This window comes from Lipophrys pholis (assembly GCF_963383615.2).
Source record: "Lipophrys pholis genome assembly, chromosome: 20".
Classification (NCBI taxonomy): Eukaryota; Metazoa; Chordata; class Actinopteri; order Blenniiformes; family Blenniidae; genus Lipophrys; species Lipophrys pholis.
This window is the reverse complement of record NC_137648.1, coordinates 17,099,130-17,120,673: the sequence shown is the minus strand read 5'-3', so window position 1 is coordinate 17,120,673 and position 21,544 is coordinate 17,099,130. Positions and strand designations below refer to the sequence as shown.

At 41.2% G+C, this 21,544-nt stretch overlaps 1 protein-coding gene across 3 annotated transcripts; it reads right to left on the bottom strand.

The window, feature by feature from the left end:
- Positions 1-5,039: 5,039 nt before the first annotated feature.
- On the bottom strand, positions 5,040-21,175 carry snx16 (sorting nexin 16). Of its 3 annotated transcripts, none has more exons than XM_080489557.1 (9): positions 21,037-21,175; positions 19,250-19,792; positions 18,581-18,667; positions 14,829-14,977; positions 14,637-14,706; positions 10,642-10,778; positions 9,873-9,995; positions 8,527-8,570; positions 7,302-7,441 (listed from the first exon to the last, which is right to left on the bottom strand). In XM_080489557.1, exons 2-8 carry the CDS (start codon positions 19,658-19,660, stop codon positions 8,552-8,554), a joined length of 996 nt encoding a protein of 331 aa, XP_080345683.1. In that variant the 5' UTR covers positions 19,661-19,792; positions 21,037-21,175; the 3' UTR covers positions 7,302-7,441; positions 8,527-8,551. The 3 variants fall into 3 exon arrangements, with proteins under 3 accessions (XP_080345682.1, XP_080345683.1, XP_080345684.1); XM_080489558.1 differs by having other exon boundaries at positions 8,527-8,567; XM_080489556.1 differs by lacking the exon at positions 8,527-8,570 and having other exon boundaries at positions 5,040-7,441.
- Positions 21,176-21,544: the final 369 nt, after the last annotated feature.

The following is a 21,544-nucleotide window of genomic DNA, read 5'->3' as shown; positions in this document are numbered from 1 at the left end:
TATCATCATTAAGAGAAACTTAGACGTGCCGTTCAAATGTGCCAGTATCAGTTTCGTGGTGGGCCACCAAGAACTCAGAAGATTGAATTTGTCATTAATTCAATCACCTCAACAGAGCAGAGGCATTTTGAATTGAAGCGTGCAACTTTACAGGGAAACGCAGCGAAGGGATCTGTTTGTAGCTCCTCTGAGAGAGTTTCTAACACCACAGGAAAACTTCAGTATGGAACAGATGGTTTCTGTTGCCTCCCACAGGAAATGGGGAAAAGGTAAAGCAACAACTACAACTCAAGGTAAGGAACAAATCAAACTGTGCTGCCACCCCTATTAAAAAAAAAAAAAAAGTATAAGCCCAATGTTGAACTAGCTGGGAGTCCTACAAGGAGACAGTGAAGAAGCCGGTGCACACACACAGACGAGGTCAGAGGGCTGCAAAGACTATCAAAATAAAAGACAGTTGTGTTATTGCATGAAACGTTATGGGTGTGAACTGGTTCACATGATACTCGAGAGATGCACAGCTGTGGCGGAATCGTATTCTAAACAGTATATACAGGCTTTGGAGTGGCGTCATCCATCTACAGAGCGTCTTTCACAGGGAAGGCCTCGCTAATTTCAACGGGATAACGCCACAACGCGGTCTGCAAGCCCCGCAACAGCCGGGCTCCATGCAGTAAAAGCATCCGGGTGCTGAAGAGGACTGTCTGAACTCTGGACCTTTACCTAATTGGAAACATTTGGCATGTAATGAAATAAAAAAAATAATAAAATAAAGTAAACCGTAATAAATGAGTTGTTGCATTGTTGGGTAGCCGAGTCTGATATTAAGCCAGAATGGGGAAATAGTTTTCATTAAAAAGTAAAACAGTTGGTTTTCTTCAGTTCAAAAAGAAAATGAGAGTCTTATCGAGCGATAACTGGAGCGGCTCGGAATTCTTCAGACATGTTTGGCTTTAAATTGGACAGTTTTTAGTACAATTCAATAATACAATGCAATACAATAATATAAGTAGTTGTACTGGTTACCAATACCTATTTATTGTCTAATACTGTCACATTACATTAGAATGTAAACGATGTCACAGGCATTTTCTTGATTTGGTATTTTTAACTATTGTTGTTGTTGTTATTGTTTTTACATACTTATTATTTATTGTTCATATTGATTTATTTTGCTACTCTCCTAATTACTGTCCAGTTGCTGCTGTGACGATGTACATTTCCCAATTGTAGGACAGATAAAAGAGAATCTCATCTCATATTATTGCATCACAGTGAGAAGACTCGGGTTTAATTTTAGGTTGAGGTCCTTTCTATGTGAAGTTTGCATGTTCTTCCTGTGCCTGAGTGGGCTTTTTCTGTGGGCACTCGCTGCAAAATAGCATCCCATAGGTCATTTCTGTGAGTTGTTTGTTTGTTTGTTTGTTTGTTTTGTTAGCCACGTGTTGGACTGATGCCCGATCTGGGATGTACCAGACTGGATTAGGATTTAGCTCCCGTTACTCTAAATCAGATGACACCAGTGTGAAAGATGGATGATAGGCTTAATTTGTTTCCAGACCTGGGTTCGTACCATTTATGCAGGAGATGGTGGAGGTGTCCAAACTGCAGTCTACTATTTTTCTTTTCTATTTTCTATTGGGCTCAGCCATTCGGGAGACTCCTGCACTTTGAGAGGAGTTAAGTGTCACTTTGAGAGGTTAACACAGTCTCGACAATTAAGGTTAGGCTTAAGGCTTCCCTAATTAATAGGGCTTGTTTGGGCCACCCTGGACCCTTTTCTAGTTCAGCTGCTTTAGGTTCACACTGCAGGGGGATCGAAACTGAGCTTCTTTGCTTTCTCACTCTCCATGAGTCACTATTACATGAGCGAGTTGATTTATGTCTGTTTGCTTGTTGCTCTCTGTGTCTGCCCTCTGCTTTTCTCTCTTTCTATCCCTTCACCTCAACCGGAACAGAAATTTCCCAACTCAGTCTGGATCTGCAGGTTCCTTCCTGTTAAAATATAGGATTCTTTTTTTTCTTTGCACCGTCTCCTCTGCTTGCTCATGTGGAATTGTTGACTTTGTTTCTATAAAAGCGTCTTTAGTTGACTGAGTTGTATTAAGTCGCTCAATATATAAATAAAATTGAATTGAACTCAAAGGAATTATCTGTACTCACTGGATCTTGTGTGTCCCTGAGACTTGTGACGGACGCTGCAGACCAAACTGGGTTTGGTCGCTTCCGTCTCCACTGAAAGCTACATAGAAGAATCCCGCTGCGAGCTGCCAGACGTTTTTCACTGGCGTGACGTAGAGGGTCTCAGAATGAGCCCAGGTTTTCCGCCAACATGTTGGCAATGTAACAGACAATGGTTTTCTGCTGTCAAAACATCCTGGTTTCACTTTATACTTCTTCAGTGGCTTTTAAGTACATTCCCTTTTTATCAAATGTATCCGACACTGAATACTTTGGCATTTTGCTCATGTCTGGTTATTTTATTGCAACACATTTCAGTGCCTGACCAGGAAATAATTATGCACATGAGCACACATAAAAGTATTTCAGCTTTTATTTGGATTTAATGATCGATGCATATAATGATAATTGGTGTATTTGGGGAGTCTTTGCAGGTGCTTACATGCACTCACTTTTCTGCCGAATGACTGTAATCATAATAATCTGATTCCAAACTGATAAACTGCAACATATGGCAATCGCATCAGGGAGGCGGTCTGGAGCAAAGAGCTTCCACTGTCTGAGGCAACTTAAGCAACCTAAAAAGAAAACAACAGAAGGTGCTTTCCCGCCATCCGTCCATTATACCTGATTTATATTAGTTATGTCGCTCTTACAGTTAATGGACTAACGTCAAGAATGTTGTTGATGTCTAAAGTTCGCATGTTTGACTCACAATGTGTTCGGCACCGTTTGGTCACATTGTGAGCTCTGCTGGCGTTTCTCCAATGATTCGATTTTTCAATCTTCCCCAATTTGTGCAATTTACCTTTCAGCTGACTTCGGTCCATAACGTGTTGACAAACCGGATCACATTCGTGTAATTTGTGTCACACTAAAAGCGGGTACCACAAATGGTCAGGAAGTCCTGCATTTGTTCAAATGATCTTTTTTTCTGTAGCCACGCTCGAGAGAGAGGAGAGGTACATCAGACACATCCTTCAGAATTTAGCGGAGAAAAATTTATGAAAGCAACAGGACTAAAAAAAATAAATACTCCAATTAACACAAACAGCACATAAATTGTTAAGACTGATAAACAATGTCTTTGAAAAGTGGGATCAGAGGAATGTGCATCACCGTCTCTCACCAGCTCATCTTTCAACAATCTCTTTGGAGGTGTGCGAGAACTGCGGAGATCAAATGTTCAAAGTTCAGAAAGTTGTACTCCCATCCAGCCTTCATATAAGATTTCAGCTACTTCACAGGCAGAGTTTTCCAGCCTCCTCTGTTTGGACAAAACTCACCAGATATCCCTGTCCTCCCAAGGCTTCTCTTGAGGTTAGCCTTGCATGCAGATCGGGGCAGAGGTCAGAATTTGCCTGCTTGGCTCAGTGTTCCCGGGGCAGTGGAGTGCAGACCATTGGCAGCACATACAGTGCTCCAACTGTTGCTTCTCACTCATCTCCTAACATCTCCTCATATATCTGCGTGGGATATCGTTTCCCCATCTTTCCTTTTACCTCACTCCCACGGGAGAGCCGCTCGGCAGCCCTAACCCCATCAAAACAGGAATCAGACCTTGTTTTACACTTTAGAACAGGCCTAACACCATCTCACCTCATGCAAACACCCCACTTGTCATATCAGGGTTCCAGCTACTCCCTGGACCACATGAGGAAGCTGCAGAGTTTTGCCAGACCTTGGAGAGGAAAGAAAAGCCCCCCCGCCGTCAGTCTGTGCTGGTTCAACCTTATTTTCCACATAAAAGCTGTTTAGCTTGATTGCAGCAGACAAACAGGAAGGTGTTACTTCATTTGCAACATCGCAAATGGCTCGCATAGTTACTAACAACGACCCTGTTTTTAAAATAAATTTTTGCATCAATTATTGTAAGAAGAAAAACCAGATCCAAAGCCTGAAGGAACATTGTGAATGTACTCTGTTTCCTTAAGCAGCACTCATCGACTTTGATCCTTGAATGACATTACAGCTCAATGTAATTATGGTTGCTTTGTCATTAAATCAATAAAAGGCCATTACATCAGAGGGAGAAACAATTTACAGTTGTGGGTGCCATGTAGGAAGGCACTCCATGGACTCAATGTTCAAAACAGGCGTTTTGCAAGTGTGGGACTATGAACTCGATTCCATCATTCACCACCTGTCAACTTGCATGCTGGGTAGTCCTTTTTGGTCCATTGCCAGATTCCCTAATGTATTTGAAATGATTATAGAAATGAATAAATTATGTGCTAGCAGCTGTTGGAATACATATATATATATATATATATATATAATAAAAAAAATAATAATTCTGAGAGTTCTTCATATAGTTTGCAAATGTACCACTTATAGTTTGGAACTTATTTTCACAATAGATTGTGTTTGAAAAATGTGTTTTAAATTAATTGTTTCACTTGCCAATTAATTTTTCATGCAACCAGAGTGCAAAGAAAAAAAAGGAAAAACCTGAAAGGTGATGTACGCATGAATAGCTGATTAAAATGAGCATGTATTTACATAGAAATGGGCCACGGTCCAATAAGAACAACACGTTTCCTGTAGCAGGAGAAAGTCCATTGCTGCTTCCTTCATCACTCTACATTTCTGAGGTGAACAACAATAAAACTTGACATTTGCTTGTGGGGGTGGAGGTGGAGGGGGGGGGGGGGGGGGGGGGTTTGAAACATGAACCTCTACAGTACAGCAAGCTAGTACTATGAGTAACAACCACTGAGGAATGACGTACACCATCTCCACTCTAGGAAACAACTCAATAATAAAGATGCATGTTGAGGAAAACAACAGAGACTTTTGCATCACATCATTTTCACCCCAGTCAATTAACGTGAGGAAACACAAACCATACATTTATTCAATAGATCACTCCATGTTTAATTGCATGTGAATTAAATAATTATCTCAGATAAACGTCTTGGCTATAGCATGTGTAACATTATCTACAGTATACATTTCAGATCCAAATATGCAGTGAACTGTCCCTATAAATCTGGGTCATTATTGGTGATCGCAAACAATATCAAAAGGTCCTTTCTTCGTAGTGCAACAACCAAGTGTAAATCTGAACTAACCCTCCATCATTACTCATGTATTACAAAAACACGTCGAGTTCCGTCTTTTCAAAGCAAAAACATACACACAGGAAAGTTATTTTAAAACATCGTTTCCATCCAAAGGATGCAGTGGATATGTTCACGTGTTACACAGTTGTATAAAGCTAATCGAGCACTCAAAAGCAGAAGGGGAGAAAAAGAAAATTCAAGGCACTTAGAATTATGCAAGAGCAAAAAAAAAAACAAAAAAAAAAACCCCACAACATGAGTAAAAACCCAATGCAGCTCCAGCCAATACAATTCAGTTCCAGTTGAGAATTTTCAGCGATGGAAAAAGGCATGTTTTATTCAACACGCAGTAATAATAATAATGAAAAAAAAAACATCCGCGCAAACATGACGTGTTGCCATTCATCCATAAAGTGCTTCACCTGACCTTCTCCCAGGCCTAGTTTTGAGACAGGAGTGTGTCAAACACTTCCGTAGCTCCTCGTTAAAAGCGGCAAAAACAACAGCTGGCGAGCACACACTGCACCACGTGAAACTTCTGCCTCTCAAGTGTTGTTTACTAGACGTCTAGAAATATGGCTTTTGTGGACCATTTTGCCTTCGAGTAACAGTCTCGACGCAGAGCCAGCTGAAGCGCGTCACCAGCGGCCGACAGTTTCCCTTTTTTATCTACAATTCTTGGTTTTTTTTTAAAAATTGTGACCTAGCCCCTTGAGTAATTTTTTTTATTACAATTATTTATTATGTGAATTTTAACATCTATGACATATGAGGGGACTTGTCTCTATTTCTAGGTCCGTCTGCTGGGATTTTGAGACATGTGACTCTGGAGCATGCTCTGGAGGCCAAATGGTTGTTCAGGATATCCTCAAACCTCAATGTCATTGGCGGCTTCTCTATTGCTTTGACGAAACAGCGAGGATCATTATCATGAGATTTTCCAGTTATTACTGACACACCACGGAGGCAGATATATTTAACTCCTCGGCACATAAAAACCAAACAGCTTGGCGAGCTGGACAGCTGAGAGAGCTGAGAGGAGCACGTCTGTTAGTAAGTTGGTGAAAGGATCCCTTAATAACACCTGCATGTTAAAACAAAGAGCAGAAAGTGAACTGCGGGCAGATTCACTCATTTTAAAAGACAAAGATCCGGTGGCTTGCTCTTAAGACGTACACGGTAAACCTAAAATGGCCCGATCAATGGCAAGAGGTGACGCCGGCAGTGGAGGTGGAGTGATTAGTGCACACATCAGCTTCGACATTCCTTGGCTCTCTATCTCTCTCTCTTGGTGGAGTGAGCAACAGATTGCATTTCCCCCTCACCCCCCACTCACACATGGCACTACAAACATGAGGAATGTAAGCTTTTAAATGCTAACTGAAAACACATTGGAGAAACCCCGACGAAGGACATCAGACAATAACGATGACGGTTCGATGGCCGTACAAAGCAGCGACACGGAAAACCAAATGAACAAGAAAGTCCCAGGTCAACAATACCAACCTGACTACCAATTCTCACATCCTTAACCAGACTTATTATTTATAAACTTATTTGTGTGGCCACACGGTGGTGTTGTTTCTCTGGATTGAGAGGAGGGCTTGTGTAAGCAGCCATCTGCAGTGAGGTGGTGGTGATTCCGGTTTCCTATAGATTGTCACACTTGTGAACTTTATCAATTTTACCAGTCGTCTTCAAGGTGTGAAGTCTTTTTTTTTTTTTTTGGTCAAGAAGCCAAACCTTGGCTCTGGGACAGCAGGATCACACCGATCCTATCTGGCAGCCACAGTAGGAGGTTCAGAAGTAAACTATTGGATTCGTTTGAGGATTTCCAGGTCTTCAGCATTTTCTCTCCGTACCAGATCAATAGTTTTATGATTCATTATACAGCATTTCTGCAGCACCAGACCAAATTCCATGTGTAGAAGGTGACACTGCCGTCTAATCCAAGAGGGGGAAACGAGGAAGTGGGTGTGGCTTTATCAAAACTGGAACAAAAAAAGCCCAAAAACAAAGAATAGGTGGGTGTGGAGTGGATATAAGAAGGGAGGAGGAGCAGCACTGGCGCCAGTCGTTAGTGTTCCGGCTTCTGGTGGTAGAGCTGAGTGACCTGGATGACTGGAGGAGAGACGCTGAGAGACGGACCGCACCAGCAGGCGGAGGGGCGCACCAGCTGGACCTCGCACCTGCCGCTGGAAGAGACGATGAGACTCAGTATTTTCACTCGGCTTAATAATGTGATGACACGACTGGGTGACAACAAAAAGCTGGACAGACTGAGAGAATCTGAGCAGAAATGTACAGCAATCCAAGTGTGTGTGTGGGGGGGGGGGGGGGGGGGGGGGGGGGTAAACATCCCAGAATGTTCCCAAGAAAAACAGGCTTTTCCACAGACTCTCCACCTTCTGTTAATGGAAAAAAAGCAGAGCACCTTTTACTACTGGTTACTGTAGTGCCATCAGCAATCCATGCTTGAGTAGCTGAGCTCTAAGCCACAGTTCTTTAGGTTGACATGCTTTGAATACAACAGATTGAGAGAGAAAGGAAGAAAACAAAACAAAAAAACCCTGAAATCCAAGAACCTATAGTTCCCACATAGTGAGCAGACTTCACCGTATGTATGAGAGGCAACCGATGTCACGAAGTTCGTATATATGATGCAGGGGTGCAGTGTGGAACAGCCAAAAGGTTCATGGAGCACAGAACAGCACAGTGCAATGAATATACAGCACAGCTGGGGTGAATTCACCTTCAGGTCACTCGCATTAAGACCAAGAAATGATACCCGAAAAAGCTGCTTTTGTTGTATCATGCATTTGTGCAAGTGTTGCAGCATTTAGTAGATTTTAGATTGAAATCCTGTTTTTTTTAAAAAAAATTATAAAAGCTGTTGGGCCCCCAGGGTATTATAACTTCCACATTTAGGGAATCTGTGCTAAAACTGTAAAACTGGATGGACTGAAGGTGAACTCACTCCAACTTGAATAGACATCCTGACTGCAAGCACTCATAAGGTAGGTTTGGGTTGTTGTTTTCTTTCACAGCAATCTTAACAAAGTACTTCCTCAAAGAGCCAGACAACAGGCTCAGCAGACATGGTAGTACTCTATTAAGACAAACCTGAAAATAAGGGGAAAACCTATCCTTTGACCCTGCCAACATCACAAAAACACCACATCTAGATGGTACACACAGCACTGGGATGCATGTTAATAGAGGAGAAGGAGAAGACGGTGTGTTGCCAGGTCAGCCTGCTGAGCGTGGAATCTTTCAGTACCTCATGTGTTATGGGGCTCTTTTTTTCATAGTGGGGCAGCACTGCTGTGACATACGACATTAAGAAACACAAGAGGGAAAGGGAAAACATATTTTTTTTTCTCTTTTGAAAAGCAAAATAAAAGAGCATGATTATGATGAAGTCAATAACGATGTTCATTCCGCTTCACTGCGCCAGGTCCAAGTCAAAAATCCAGGATAATCTGCACAGACACATGCTCGAGTTCAAGGCAGTAAACTCTCATGTGGGCCTGAAATTCATTAACGGATACACTGGGTTATTCATTTCTTGACACCAGAGTCGCCATCGCAGCCAATATCCATCAAATCATCATCAAATGAACAAATAAACAATAGCATCTGGGCAACAGCGACGACGCCATGTTGGAAACCACTACAGTGTTTCCGTGAAGTGAGAGTAATAACCACTGCACCGACGTGTCGCTCACTAATGTCTGCACTTCGGAGCTCATTTTCCCAGCAGCTAATCAGGTCGGATGGCTCGAAGGAGCCTTTCTTTTCTGTGTGATGTTTGTCAAAGACGCTTAGCATGAACAGCATGTGAAGGTTTTCCTCAACTTGAAATGGACAATTTTTCCATTGTGGTGTTCATGTTTTCACTTAGGGGCTTTTCTCACTGTGGGAATGAATGGGCGTAAAGATTTGTTTCTGAGAGTACGATTACCAATGATTGATGGTTCTTTCTGTGTACTTTCAGTAGTAGTTGTCAGGGCTTGACGAGAACAGTTTTAGTCCCCACAGTGGAGTTCGAGGGCTGATTTTAAGTTATTCAATTGGTTTTGAAAACAATTGATGTTCTGTCAACAGAACATATGACCCACATACAATCAGTCTTCTATACTGCTCTATCCAGATGATGTTCACAGGCAAGTGAGAGTATCCAAGAAAAACACACATATTTAAATCATATATTCAGATTTTGATATATTCAAGATGGATGCTACAGAATGAAGAAATCATTATAATAATTTATTGTCTATTTGACTGTAATATCCTTTATTGCTTTTTGAAGTTACATTTCCTTCCATTGCATTTTTTTCCCCATTTATGTTTTCATATATCAGTTTTCAGCTTTTAATTGTCTTGCTTATTTTGTCAATTTTCTTTATATCCCCATATGTATTTTCAGCCTATTCTATTTCACAAAATGTTAAAAAAAATGTAATGAAAATGTAATAAATGAACTATGTGTCATCTGAGTTTTCCTCCCTACTCCTACAACATATTGCAGTGTGTGTGTGTGTGTGTGTGTGTGTGTGTGTGTGTGTGTGTGTGTGTGTGTGTGTGTGTGTGTGTGTGTGTGTGTGTGTGTGTGTGTGTTTTTACCCAGTGTCCTCAGGCATGTCCTGGTCAGCCTCTGCAGCGGACGACTCCACGTCTGCGTCGGCACTGCTCTCACTGCCACGCGCCGACAGACCACAGGGAGACTCCGGACTCACACACTCACCACTGAGACACAGACGGCGTCAGACAAGTGAGACGGTTAACAATCTTTAGGGCTCGCTGAACTCCTGCTGTGAACATGACGCAACTTGCTTCTGTGGTATTTGAAAGCTACACGCGTGTCTACCATTTCCACCTTCATATACATGCATGTTTATGATTCAAGAGTGTGCTGTGTTGATTTACGAGCTTCAATAACCCCAGGGTTCCTCAGAGACTATAAAGTGAAAATTCATTTCATAATAAAAACAATGATGCTTTGTCAATATCACTCCATTAAGTGGTGCGGTAACAGGCCCTTGCATGTGTACAACAAACACGACGGTAAGCAGCTCAACAGATTCAATCCATATTTATCACATAAACAGGAAACACTTGTGTTGGGGGAACGCACAAGTGTTACTTTTGCACAAGTAGCCTAATTTATCAGCAAACTCACCCTCTGCATGTCTACTGGAAATGTGTTCTGAGCGGTTATCTGTAATCTAAAACTTTAAACCAAGTATTGAAACTGCAGTTATAATGTGCAAAAAACTAAATAAAATTAGGCACCTTTTTCAGTACTGAAAATCTAAAATATTCCTTGTGTGAAAAATAAGTTTTTTTGAATGTATCAACTTATTATTTTAAAGGGTTATATTGCCCTCCGTACTTGATGTGCTTCTCCAGTAGCAGGATGGCCGCCTCCTTCTCCTCCAGCCTCCTCTTTAGAGAGACAATCTCCTTCTGCTTCTCCAGAAGCTCCTTCTGGAGACGATAATTGCTTTCCTCCAGAGTCTCACAGAACGCCTGCAAAAATAACATGGAACAGATTTTTACATTTGTCCACACACAGAGGAGGAAAAGTCAGGGATACAATTTCAATACCACGACCTTCATCCAGTGAACTCGAGGCCAAACTTGTAAACTAAAATGAGTGACATTTAATGTGTGCTGTAACAGGAGCTTGTCGCCCCCTTTCATCATCCATTACTTCATAGCGCTTCATGGCACCAAACTGTAAAACCAGTAGGAAACTGACCCATGCTGGTTAATATAACATGTTTAAAGCAACACAAATGATTTGTTTTAATTTGTGCAAGATCAAATCATAACTGATAAAAATAATAAATATATATTCAATACAATACTGCATAGAAGCTTTTCAAATGATTGAAATTACAATAATTTTATTGCAGAGATTGCTGATGGTCACTACTGTGTGTCCCTGAGCAAGGTCCATAACCCCCAAATGCGTAGGTTGATTCAGTAAGGACATCCAGTGTGAATTTAAGCCAAATTAAACACGTCTGATCATTTGATCAGTAGCCAAAATAAAATCATTATAGATATAGGCTGGATTAAATGTGATTTCAAGTGAAATTTAACATGAGGCGGTGGTGTGAGGAAGCTATGAAGAGTCTGGATTCAGGTTAAAACTCATGATGTGATGGTCCAACAGCGAGGCAGTAGAGCAGCTGAGACAGACGAGAAGGTGCCAGACCATTCAGATATTTGTATAAAATTTATTTATTTCCAATAATTTGGGATTCTCAAAAAAAAAAGGGGTTTTACGTCTTCCTTCTATTGTCGAGTATGCTGATTGATGACAGATGCAGCTTCACTGGTGTTTTGGTTTTTCTACACATGTGCGGCAGTTCAAAGAGGCAAGGACAGTGGTAATGTGTTCATGTTGAAAGACAGGCAGCAGCATATTGAGCTTGTTCGACATTCAGGCAATGAAAGCACGAATGACTTGCAAGGCCGTCAATTAAAAGAAGGAACTCATGGAAAGTCCTCAGCAGAAAATAGCTGACTTCATTTGCAAATCTGAACATTCCATCTAAACTTTTCTGTATGACATGAATATCCCTGGTTCAGGTATTTGTGTGCCATCAGCCTAAAAGTGGCGGGCAACAGTGTCTTTCAGTGATGGACCCAAACAAGTGGCATATATTTTGAAAACAGAAAAAAACCCAAAGTGGATCCTTGAGGTACACCAGAGGTCAGAAGTCCGACTGAGAGAAAAGAAATAGCTGCTAGAAACAGCAATAAGATGTAAATGAACTTAAGTTCTGCTAAAGATGGGAACAAGAGGTCTGGCAAAACTATAAAGAGTTGATCCACAGTATCATTAATGAGTGAAAAACCAATAACTGTTTAAAGGGAACATTCAGTGCCGATATGTCCTGAAAGCAAACTAAAAGAATTTTGGAAAAGGGCTGTAGTTGTCCTCAGATCCTTGAATTAAGAAGGTCTGAAAAATTACTTACAGATGACTTGAAAATTTTTTGAACCATCAACTGATTTTGCAAAGTGTAAACACTTTGAAAGCATCGGTGTTGAATGCTGCTATAACAATGCCAATAACATGTTCAAATAACTGTGAGTACCCACAGGAGATAAATAACTTCAAACAATGACCGGGAGAGAGAAAGAGCACCACAACAACGCAGGAGTGATAGATTGGTAATATTATATATTTTTTTTTTTCTTTCACACATAACTCACACAAACTTGCGGCTACAATTAAGATCCAGAGTCGATATACAAATGGTCAGCAGGCTAATTCAATACACGCCACAATGTCTATAGAAATGGTTGGTATTGAGAGTTTTATTGTTCCGATGTGTGTTTATATGGATAACTGCAGGTTTAATCTTCGGTTTTATGATTTATGGTCTTTTTTAACGATTTCCTCCAATTTGTAAAGATTTTATCCAGCTCTCTACACATAGCTTATGAAAATCCTTAATTTCAGTAGAATTTCTTCTTCTTTTTTTTTATATATGCTTTCGCATTGTGTGGCTTTCCTGCCTTTCAGCCACTTAAAGAGCCATAAAACAATCACCTGAGGAAATGTGTGAGTGAGTGAATGAGACAACCTGCGGAGAAGTACGGTCAAGTCTGCATATGTGTTTCCCACGATAAGGCAATGAATAGGAGCTATTTCCTCTTCCTTAGATAGGAGTGCACTATACATTTTTATATGGTGTAAAAAAAAGGTGGGGCCTATGAGCACCAGCTCGCATATCTGGAAGTAGTTTACAAAGGATTTTAAGAAATGCCTCGCATTATTCTTGTACAAAACAGCAGTGATAAGAACAAGTCACAACATTAGAAGGGTACAGTATTTTCCTTTAGTAATTTCTACACAATCGTGGTTTCAGAGAATACAAAGACTGAAAGAAAGCTGTCGCCAAGAGCCAAAAATGCTCCCACATGATGACAAAAAAAGACAACACTAATGACCTGTTAATGTTTTGGAACAAACTGCGGGAAACTACTTTACACCTGGTCCAAAATTGGGGTAGAACACGAGCAACAGTAATCTCTTTAAAAGACGTGTTGCCGGTTGAAACACCAGAAAGTACTCGCACCACTTCGAACAACAGATTTATGTCACAAAGACTATTTTATTTGGTATTCGCGTTTCCTGGCTCGGGGGCAATAAACATTACTTATGTTTCTGTTTTATATGTGTGACTATAGCGTCTATTCAGTGGCTCCCTTGTTCCAGGGACAGCCAAAGCAAGTCATGAGATGTAGCTCGTCTTCATGCCAGATGCACTTTGGGATTCGAACCCAAGTCCCTCCAACTCAAGGCCAGGTGCCATCAAGGAGGGAACTTGTTTTAAATGTATTTTTAAAAATGCACATTCAGCCACTTTTTCCAACTGCAGGGTGCTTACTATTAAAGTAAATTCTTATTCTTAATAATAATCATAATAATAACAACACCAGCTGTTCACACACAAACATTAAAAATAAATGTCAGGCAAGACATGAGAAGGCAGTTTTGAGTAAAAAAGTATCAATGGAACATAAAAACAAGTTAAAATCTAAAGGTAAATTTCAAATAAAAGTGATTAAAAAAAAAAAGTACCTTCATAGGGTTCATAGAGTTTTAATAAATATTGTTCATTGTAGTGTACCGGTATATTGTTGCAATTTGCAAATAAAGGGTTAATTTTTTGGTGCAGCAATAGAAACTGAGATTGTGGATGGACTGAAAACTATTAGGCAATGATGGAGCGACCACAACACTGTCACTGATTTAAAAGCTACATGATAAGGCTGCAATCTCCACGTCTTACAGAATGCCGCTTCCACCACCTCACAAGATCTCTGCCTCTGATTCACAAGACCACGGAGTACTTTTCCACTTTATTTTGGTTTCTTTGAAATCAGCTTATTCCCAAATTAGGTCCAGCAGCAGCATTTCTTGTTTATATCTGGTTTCCTTTACTCAGGATATTATTTCGAACTTGCATTTTTGTTAGTAGGGTTGAGCTGTGGTCAGACAGCGGCCTCTGAAGTTTTCCTGTGCTGACAACGTCACTTCCACAACAGTGTCTGTTTTTAATGCAGTGATGCCCCGAGGTGCCGGAGGCCACGGCCATCCAGCCATGTTGTTTGTGAATCGGGCTTCCTTTGAATCCTCTTTTGATGCCAATATTGACCATGAATAATGAGGACCAAGTTCCTCCACTGTTGAAATACTGTTATATTCCCCCCAGAGATACAGTTGCTAAAACATAATTATATGTCAGAACTTGCTCGGCGTGACAATTAAGAGGGAAGAAGGTGTGAGACACTTTTAATTTTTAATGGGATTTTTTTTAACAGAATTCAGGTGTGATCTTTTCAAGTCTTGTGTGGGCTTACCCTGCTCTCCTCCAGACTGTCAAAAGGCCCCGGAGGATCGTCGAGACAGAGAAACTCTCTCACTGCCAGACTGTCAAAGAGAACACACGATGAAACAAAAACAGCCAATGCAACATGGACACAATCAACACAGAGTTCATGCGACAGACATTAAAAATAAAGACTCAGCAACTTGAAGGAAAACTCACAAACCTGTTGGCGATGTCCTTGTGTGCCACTAAATTCTGCAAAAATGCTTGCAGTCCCAACTGTCTGTCTTCCAGGAAGTCGCTGTCATAGTTGTCTTTGAACCACCGCTTAGGAGGCAACGAGAGGCGGAAACCTGGGAACATCTCTTTCAGCTGTGCCCGCACACACACATGCACGCACGCACACGCGCACACACACACACACACACACACACACACACACACATGCAAATGAGTATCACATGACCGCCTGTTTCAGACAATAAACTACTTATGATGACAAGCACAAGCTCTACAACTTCTGTGCTCCAATTATTAAAGCAAATTACAGCACTAAAACTGAATCCCACGTTAGACAAATGTTATTTTAAAGGCTACCGAGTCATATAAGGAAAATAAGCCAAGAGGATTGTTATTTCATATCATGTTTTGTCAACATTGGGTTTGATCTCAGCCGAGCTGGAAGGACGAGTAAGATGCAGAAAAGACAGTCACGTTGTTTTTTTTACCACATCTCTCTTCCTCACTTAAAGAAGACTTGTTTAAAAAGGAAACATTTCTGAATGTGACGTCTACTCTGTGGCAGGAGGAACGAGTTACCGCAAAGCAGAGAACTAATCAAGTAAAGGTCGCTGATATAGCAGAAAGAAAAGCAAAACATTAACCAACAAGGGAACAAAAATAGCCACGAGGGCTGCTTTTGACACCTTGATTAATTTTCACAGAACTTACTTTGTTCATTGCACTTGAACTAATAAATGTTGGCGTTTTACTTTGGGTATACCAAAACAAATGCCTAGATTTCCACAAAAGTAAAATTTGGTGCTCCGTTTATACCTTTTGGGGACTAATTTGAATATTGTGATGACATAAGTACCTCAACCTTTTATAAGACATATCCGTTTCTAGAAATTTACCTCATCACATGAAAATAAATGTTAAAGTATTGGCAGACCTGGTAAATGTTACTCACCTGACACTCTTTTCTGAGCTGTAGGGGTTCAGAAGACATGTGACATGGAAAACCAATGATGTAAAATAACAAAACCAAAGGATTGTGATTCCAAATGATTTATTTTTACCTCTTGTACCTCAATTTGTGTATGCTCATTGATATACATGTGCACACAAAATTGTATAAGCAATATATGTTTGTGCATGTGTAATATGATTACTACATGCACAATCCAATTTGTATGTATGTAATGAGTTTGGTATGTATAAATGTCTTCACGAATTCATGAATTTTGTTACTCTGCTGCCATGAAAGACAGTTGGCCTTAACTTAAGGTTTTTTTGCCCTTGAAGTTGACTGACAGACTCAGTCTTGTCAAGGGTATGAGGCGTTTGCCTTTTTCTCTCATTAGCTAAGCAGAACCTAGATGGAGCCTGAATTGAGACGAAGGGCAAAAAACAGTGTTAATAAAACATAAATGAAAAATAAATACAGCCAACTGAGGGGTATCTGTCTGAGGTGGACAAAAAGACAGATACATGTGGGTAATGTGGGATAATAGTACCAGAGACTCAAAATTATTGTACTTTGGGGGAAATGAACAAAATTAAACGCCTACTGTTTCATGACAGTTCAATATATTTATGGTTTTGCAGCATCAGTCACTATGGTCCATTAGGAGCCTCAACTCACAGTTTCGTCACATTAATGTGTCTCCCATCTGTGCCGACGGAGGGCCCCCTGGGGTGGAGTGCAGCTGACCATTCAGCCAATCATTCTCTTTGTTCTGACACAAACCTCACTCATATCTCGCCGCTGGAATCAGCTCCCATGAGAAGAGTTGCCTTTAGGGCCCCAAAAAACCTGGCAGACTGCAGCAGGCTAATTAACCCGGTAAATTAGTACATTAGCGGGGGGGATACTAATCATAGAGATATAAAACACAAAAATGTGTTGTACATCTGGTTAAACAGCGAGGCACACGTCTCAGTATGTACACACAAACTACAGAACACCCACAAAAACAAGCAAACAACAAATCTCATGACGGAAACACAGATTTTTACAAGTCTGCATACAGAACTCAAGATACACAGCTGTGGGAGTGTGAAATTGATGTACAAGCTCGTTATACCAACTAATTTGCAGGAGTTGAGTAATTTTCACCTTGCGCCAACGACCTTAACAAAACCCTGAGAGTGAACACCTTCCTCCATCCTCAAAGTTTTTATAAGTATATAGGAACATTTCTGCACGCATGTGGCCACCTTGTGTGGACAAGTGTTGTTTGTAAACTTTGATGTTAGTGTATGCAGCAAGAGCTGGGTGGCAGTGCGTTATTTCATTTTTACACATTTAGAGCAAAGCGTTGTTGGACCCGATTCAAACTACGCAAACACTGTTTGCTGCCAAGTACCCAGTACAAAGGTGGTGCAGCGTTATAAACACCGGAGCTTCATCTTTAAAACTTTGCGGAGGATCCATACTAAAAATATATGTGTGGCCAAATGCTAAAAATAGACTACGCAAAAAAAAAAAAAAAAAAGCAAATTTTTTTTTGGGGGGGGGGGGGGGCATTTTCACACTCAATCATGACAGAGAAGCCAAGGAAAATGAATTTCATGAAGGGTGAAATAGGTGAGGTCAGCAAAATTCTATTATTTGGCAGACACAGAAAGAAAAACAACTGAGTGGCAGCTCGTCGTCACTACTGGAAATAGTGCGAGTGCCACAGAAGATCTGTGGCAGAGAGCTGTGGCCAGTGTGTTTGGCACAGTGTCGGAGAAGGAAGGAGACAGATTAAGTACACAGGCCTCACTGGGCTCAGCACCAGTGAGGCCTGAGAGACCGGTTGTAGGACATATTGTCACAATCAATCAATTCAGTCAACTGATACTATCCACCACTCTATACCATTTGAAAATGAAAGTATGACATATAAAGAATTGTGATGCAAATTCAGTATTGGGCCTAATGGCTCACTAAAGGAACACATCTATAACACAAAAGGCTTCGCTGTTTATGATTATGTGGCTCTATAAGTCTGATACGTGATGACATTAAGGGTCAAAGTTCTCTCGCCAAGTTCATTTTCATAGATGACAAAGTTTGCGTATGCCTCTGTCAGGGCTCATTTGATACATAAGCAACCTTTCAAGAAAAGGCCCATAATTACATGTTGACATTCCGGGTATTGCTGGTCCTTCAAAAAAATGTCTAAGATTTACTCACAGCAGGGAAAGCACTCCTAAATAACTGACTTCAAAGCTCTGCAAAGACTACGTGACTCTACAATTACAAGCACAGTGTGGTGTTCCTCGCCGCAGGAACGGAGGGGAGGATGTCCACACCTCTCCTCTCACCTTACAGCTCGCTGTGCCAATCTCCTGCTTTTCCAGTCTACTTCCCTTGAATAAAGAGCAGGAAACTGCTACGCTGTGTTGCAACAGATTAATCAATATTCTGCAGACCTGAAAACAGCTTTGCTCATTTCATCTTGGAGGATTAATGTTTTGATACTTTCCATCTCTGTAATCTGTGACCAAACTGTGCTTTCCAAAACCCAGAGTGACCCATTCTCCTACTTGGCTCGGGCCCGCTGGCCGCTGGGAACAGTGAGCATCTTTGTGTAGCTCTAATCACTTCCACAGAGCACTCAAAAACAAAATCAAGCAGGCAGAAAAGAAAATGATGACAGTGGAAACCGGTGTTGACAAACATGGATGACAACATTACTGATAAGTTCTTCGGGATTTGAGGAAACCTTGTGGAATAACAACAATTGACACAGTAATACAGACCTTGTCGTTGAGTCTGGAGAAATCTGTGTATCGTCGGAAAACAACCCAGCTCTCATCCGGAGTTTTCTTGACAAGGACCTTATATACCTATGGAAAGAAAAATCATCCAATAGACATCTTAAGTAAAGAACATGTTTCCCTTATTTACATAGATATTCAACAGACTCAAAGAGAGTGTGCTGTGACGCCTGTGTGCAATGCCTGCAACACAATAAAGCCTTGACTGAGGAACAAAGTCATCTTTTCTTCTTTGCTGAAGTGTTGTGCGATGCCTCAGTCACATGTCACATTTACCCTATAAAGGCCACAGTTAAACTCTTAATGAAGTTTCTGTGACAGTGTTAATATAACTTGCTGATAACTTGTGCAAATGCTTAAAGCGGAGCAACGACACAACGAATCCTTATGGCCCTTCAAGTGTGTGCAGATCATTTGTTTGAGTAAGGCAAGTCTGTGTGCTGATTAAATGTTGATATTTGGGGTTGGCGTGCAGATCTCAATCCAGACGGATTTTATATGTCAGTAAAGTTATTGATCAGATTACAAGCTGTCACACTACATTTGGATTCATATTGTAGCTTTTATAGTCTGATCAGCACAATGCAGACATTGCTGATTCTGCTAGGATGATAGCGTGATGACATATTAACAAGGTGTCAGGATTCGTACCGTGAACTTAGCCCTCTCCTCCATGACTTCATACCCCAGAACAGTGGGGGTGATGGGCCTCTCCTCAATCTGATGGCTCCCTGCCGGATCCGAAGCGGAGCGAGGACAGCTTGAGTACTCGAGTGAGGGATCCAGTGCCCCGTTCACCCTGGCCTGTGTCATTGGGCTCTGGGTCGGCGGAGGTGTTCTGCTACGACCGGCTCTATCTGCGACGTGAGGAAGCTGGGAACCGAACCCTCCATATCCTCTTCCACGGTCCTCTCCTCCAAATCTGGGTACAGAGGACAAGGACTCCGAGCTGCTGGAGACACTACCTAGTGAAGACGCTCGCTGTGGCCGTCTCAGCTTGCTCCTGCCGCCGGACAACGCTCTGTCCATGGGCACAGGGACAGGCACAAAAGGTGATGCCATAATCCTGAGTTGCGTGTTTGGGCCCCGCCACCACAGTAGCCAACACGGATTTTTACAAAAGCACTGACTTCGCCCTGCTTTGGAGTCAAGCAGTATAATCACACTGAGGGGCAGACGATGACCCCAAAGAGCCTGTGCACAAAAAAATAGGACAAAAGCAATCACAATCTGAATAATTTAACTTTCACAAAAGGTTTTTAACGCATATTTCATTATGGGATTTAGCAAAACAGTCCTGAAATGGCCGCATTTAGAAACACCACCCTGATATAAAGAGTACCAGGCTGTAAGTGCAGATAAATTATTGACAGGAGCCACACGCTATTCATTTTTTATGCATGGTGCTTTATGCTTAAAATGTAATACAGGAAAAGCCTGTTAAAAGGTTTAGATAATAAGTGTGAGATTTGATTAGGATCTAAACGCCTTAAATGAGATGGAGCTATAAGATGAGATGATGGTGGCAGAAGCTGCATTTTGGTTTGGAGAGAAGAGAATAAGACATTCTGCTCAGTGAACTCAGCTGTGCCATCAGTGTTGCTCAGGAAGTCCAACATCTATTTCTATAAACGTGAATTACATATACTTAAGGTATGGGACAAGCAAGCATCGCCAATGTGTCATATTAAAGTTGGGAAAACCATGAAAAATAAAGTGAAATCTGTGATGAGGTGAAGTTATTGACAGTTGCTCGTGATGCTTATCTCATTCCTGACTGACTGTTTTGATGAAACATGACTTGGGACAGTAGCTAATGTGTTGTTAATAATCGCCCTTAGTCTTATTACCCTAATTTAAGTTACTTTTTGTTTTACATATGAATTGCTAACAAGGCAGCTATCCCCTTTAGCAAAACAAGCTAACGTACCTGTGATTTAAGACTTCTGTTCTTAGACATCACTAACAAACTGGGCCAACAACATTGCTGTGACACGATTACGCTTTGAAATCCAGGTACCAACATTCAAAGTTTCTTTTGTGTCCGTAACGTGGCGTAGAAAGTATTATTTTTCAAAGATAATAGTCACGATAGCTCCACTGGCTAACATGAGCTAACACTCGTGCTAACGAGTTGCAGTTACTATCACAACAATCCAAACAAAAGTAGGATAACTCAATTTTAATCTAAACAGGAAAGTTTTGGGGTAATATTGTGGAGCCGAATTGGAGACCGATCCTAAATGTAGCATAAAAAGCATATGTTTATTTTTAAGGAAACGCCTGGAAGAAGATAAACAAAGTGAGGTTAAACCGGTGTGTTTTTGAACGGGGTTCTGCGCGTCGACAGTCCGGCTGGAATCAGAATATCGCGTTACCTCCACGTTAGCTTGCGCCGCTGGACAAAGCTAAGATATGGGAAGGAGCTTTTCGCTTACCGCAGAAGTCCGAATATCCTCTCCTTTAGGAAAACGATTTGTTTCTAGCAGGTAAAGCTCCGTGTTTGATTGTCCCGCTGCTGTTGAGTGCACACAGCGCTGTCTCCTCCCGTGTCCCTTTCATGTTCGCTCAGAGCTCAGGGGCTGCAATGCTTCAAGGTGGCCAGGCGGGGGCGCCGTGACACACAGGATGAACAAAGGGGCTTGCTTCACACGAGAAAAGTATTGGTAAGCATGCAAATATGCATCGATCGATCAATCTGTCTAGACAGACAGACAGACAGACAGACAGACAGACAGACAGACAGACAGACAGATAGATAGATAGATAGATAGATAGATAGATTTGTTCAATTCATAAATCAAAAATGCTTTTTTTTCCTAGCATGATTATCCATCTAACTTACTGAGAATAACAATAACATGGATTTCACTTGTATAGCGCTTTTAAACTGCTTGAGCTGTCCCAAAGTGCTTTCACACACCAAATGAGGAGTCTGTCATGCAA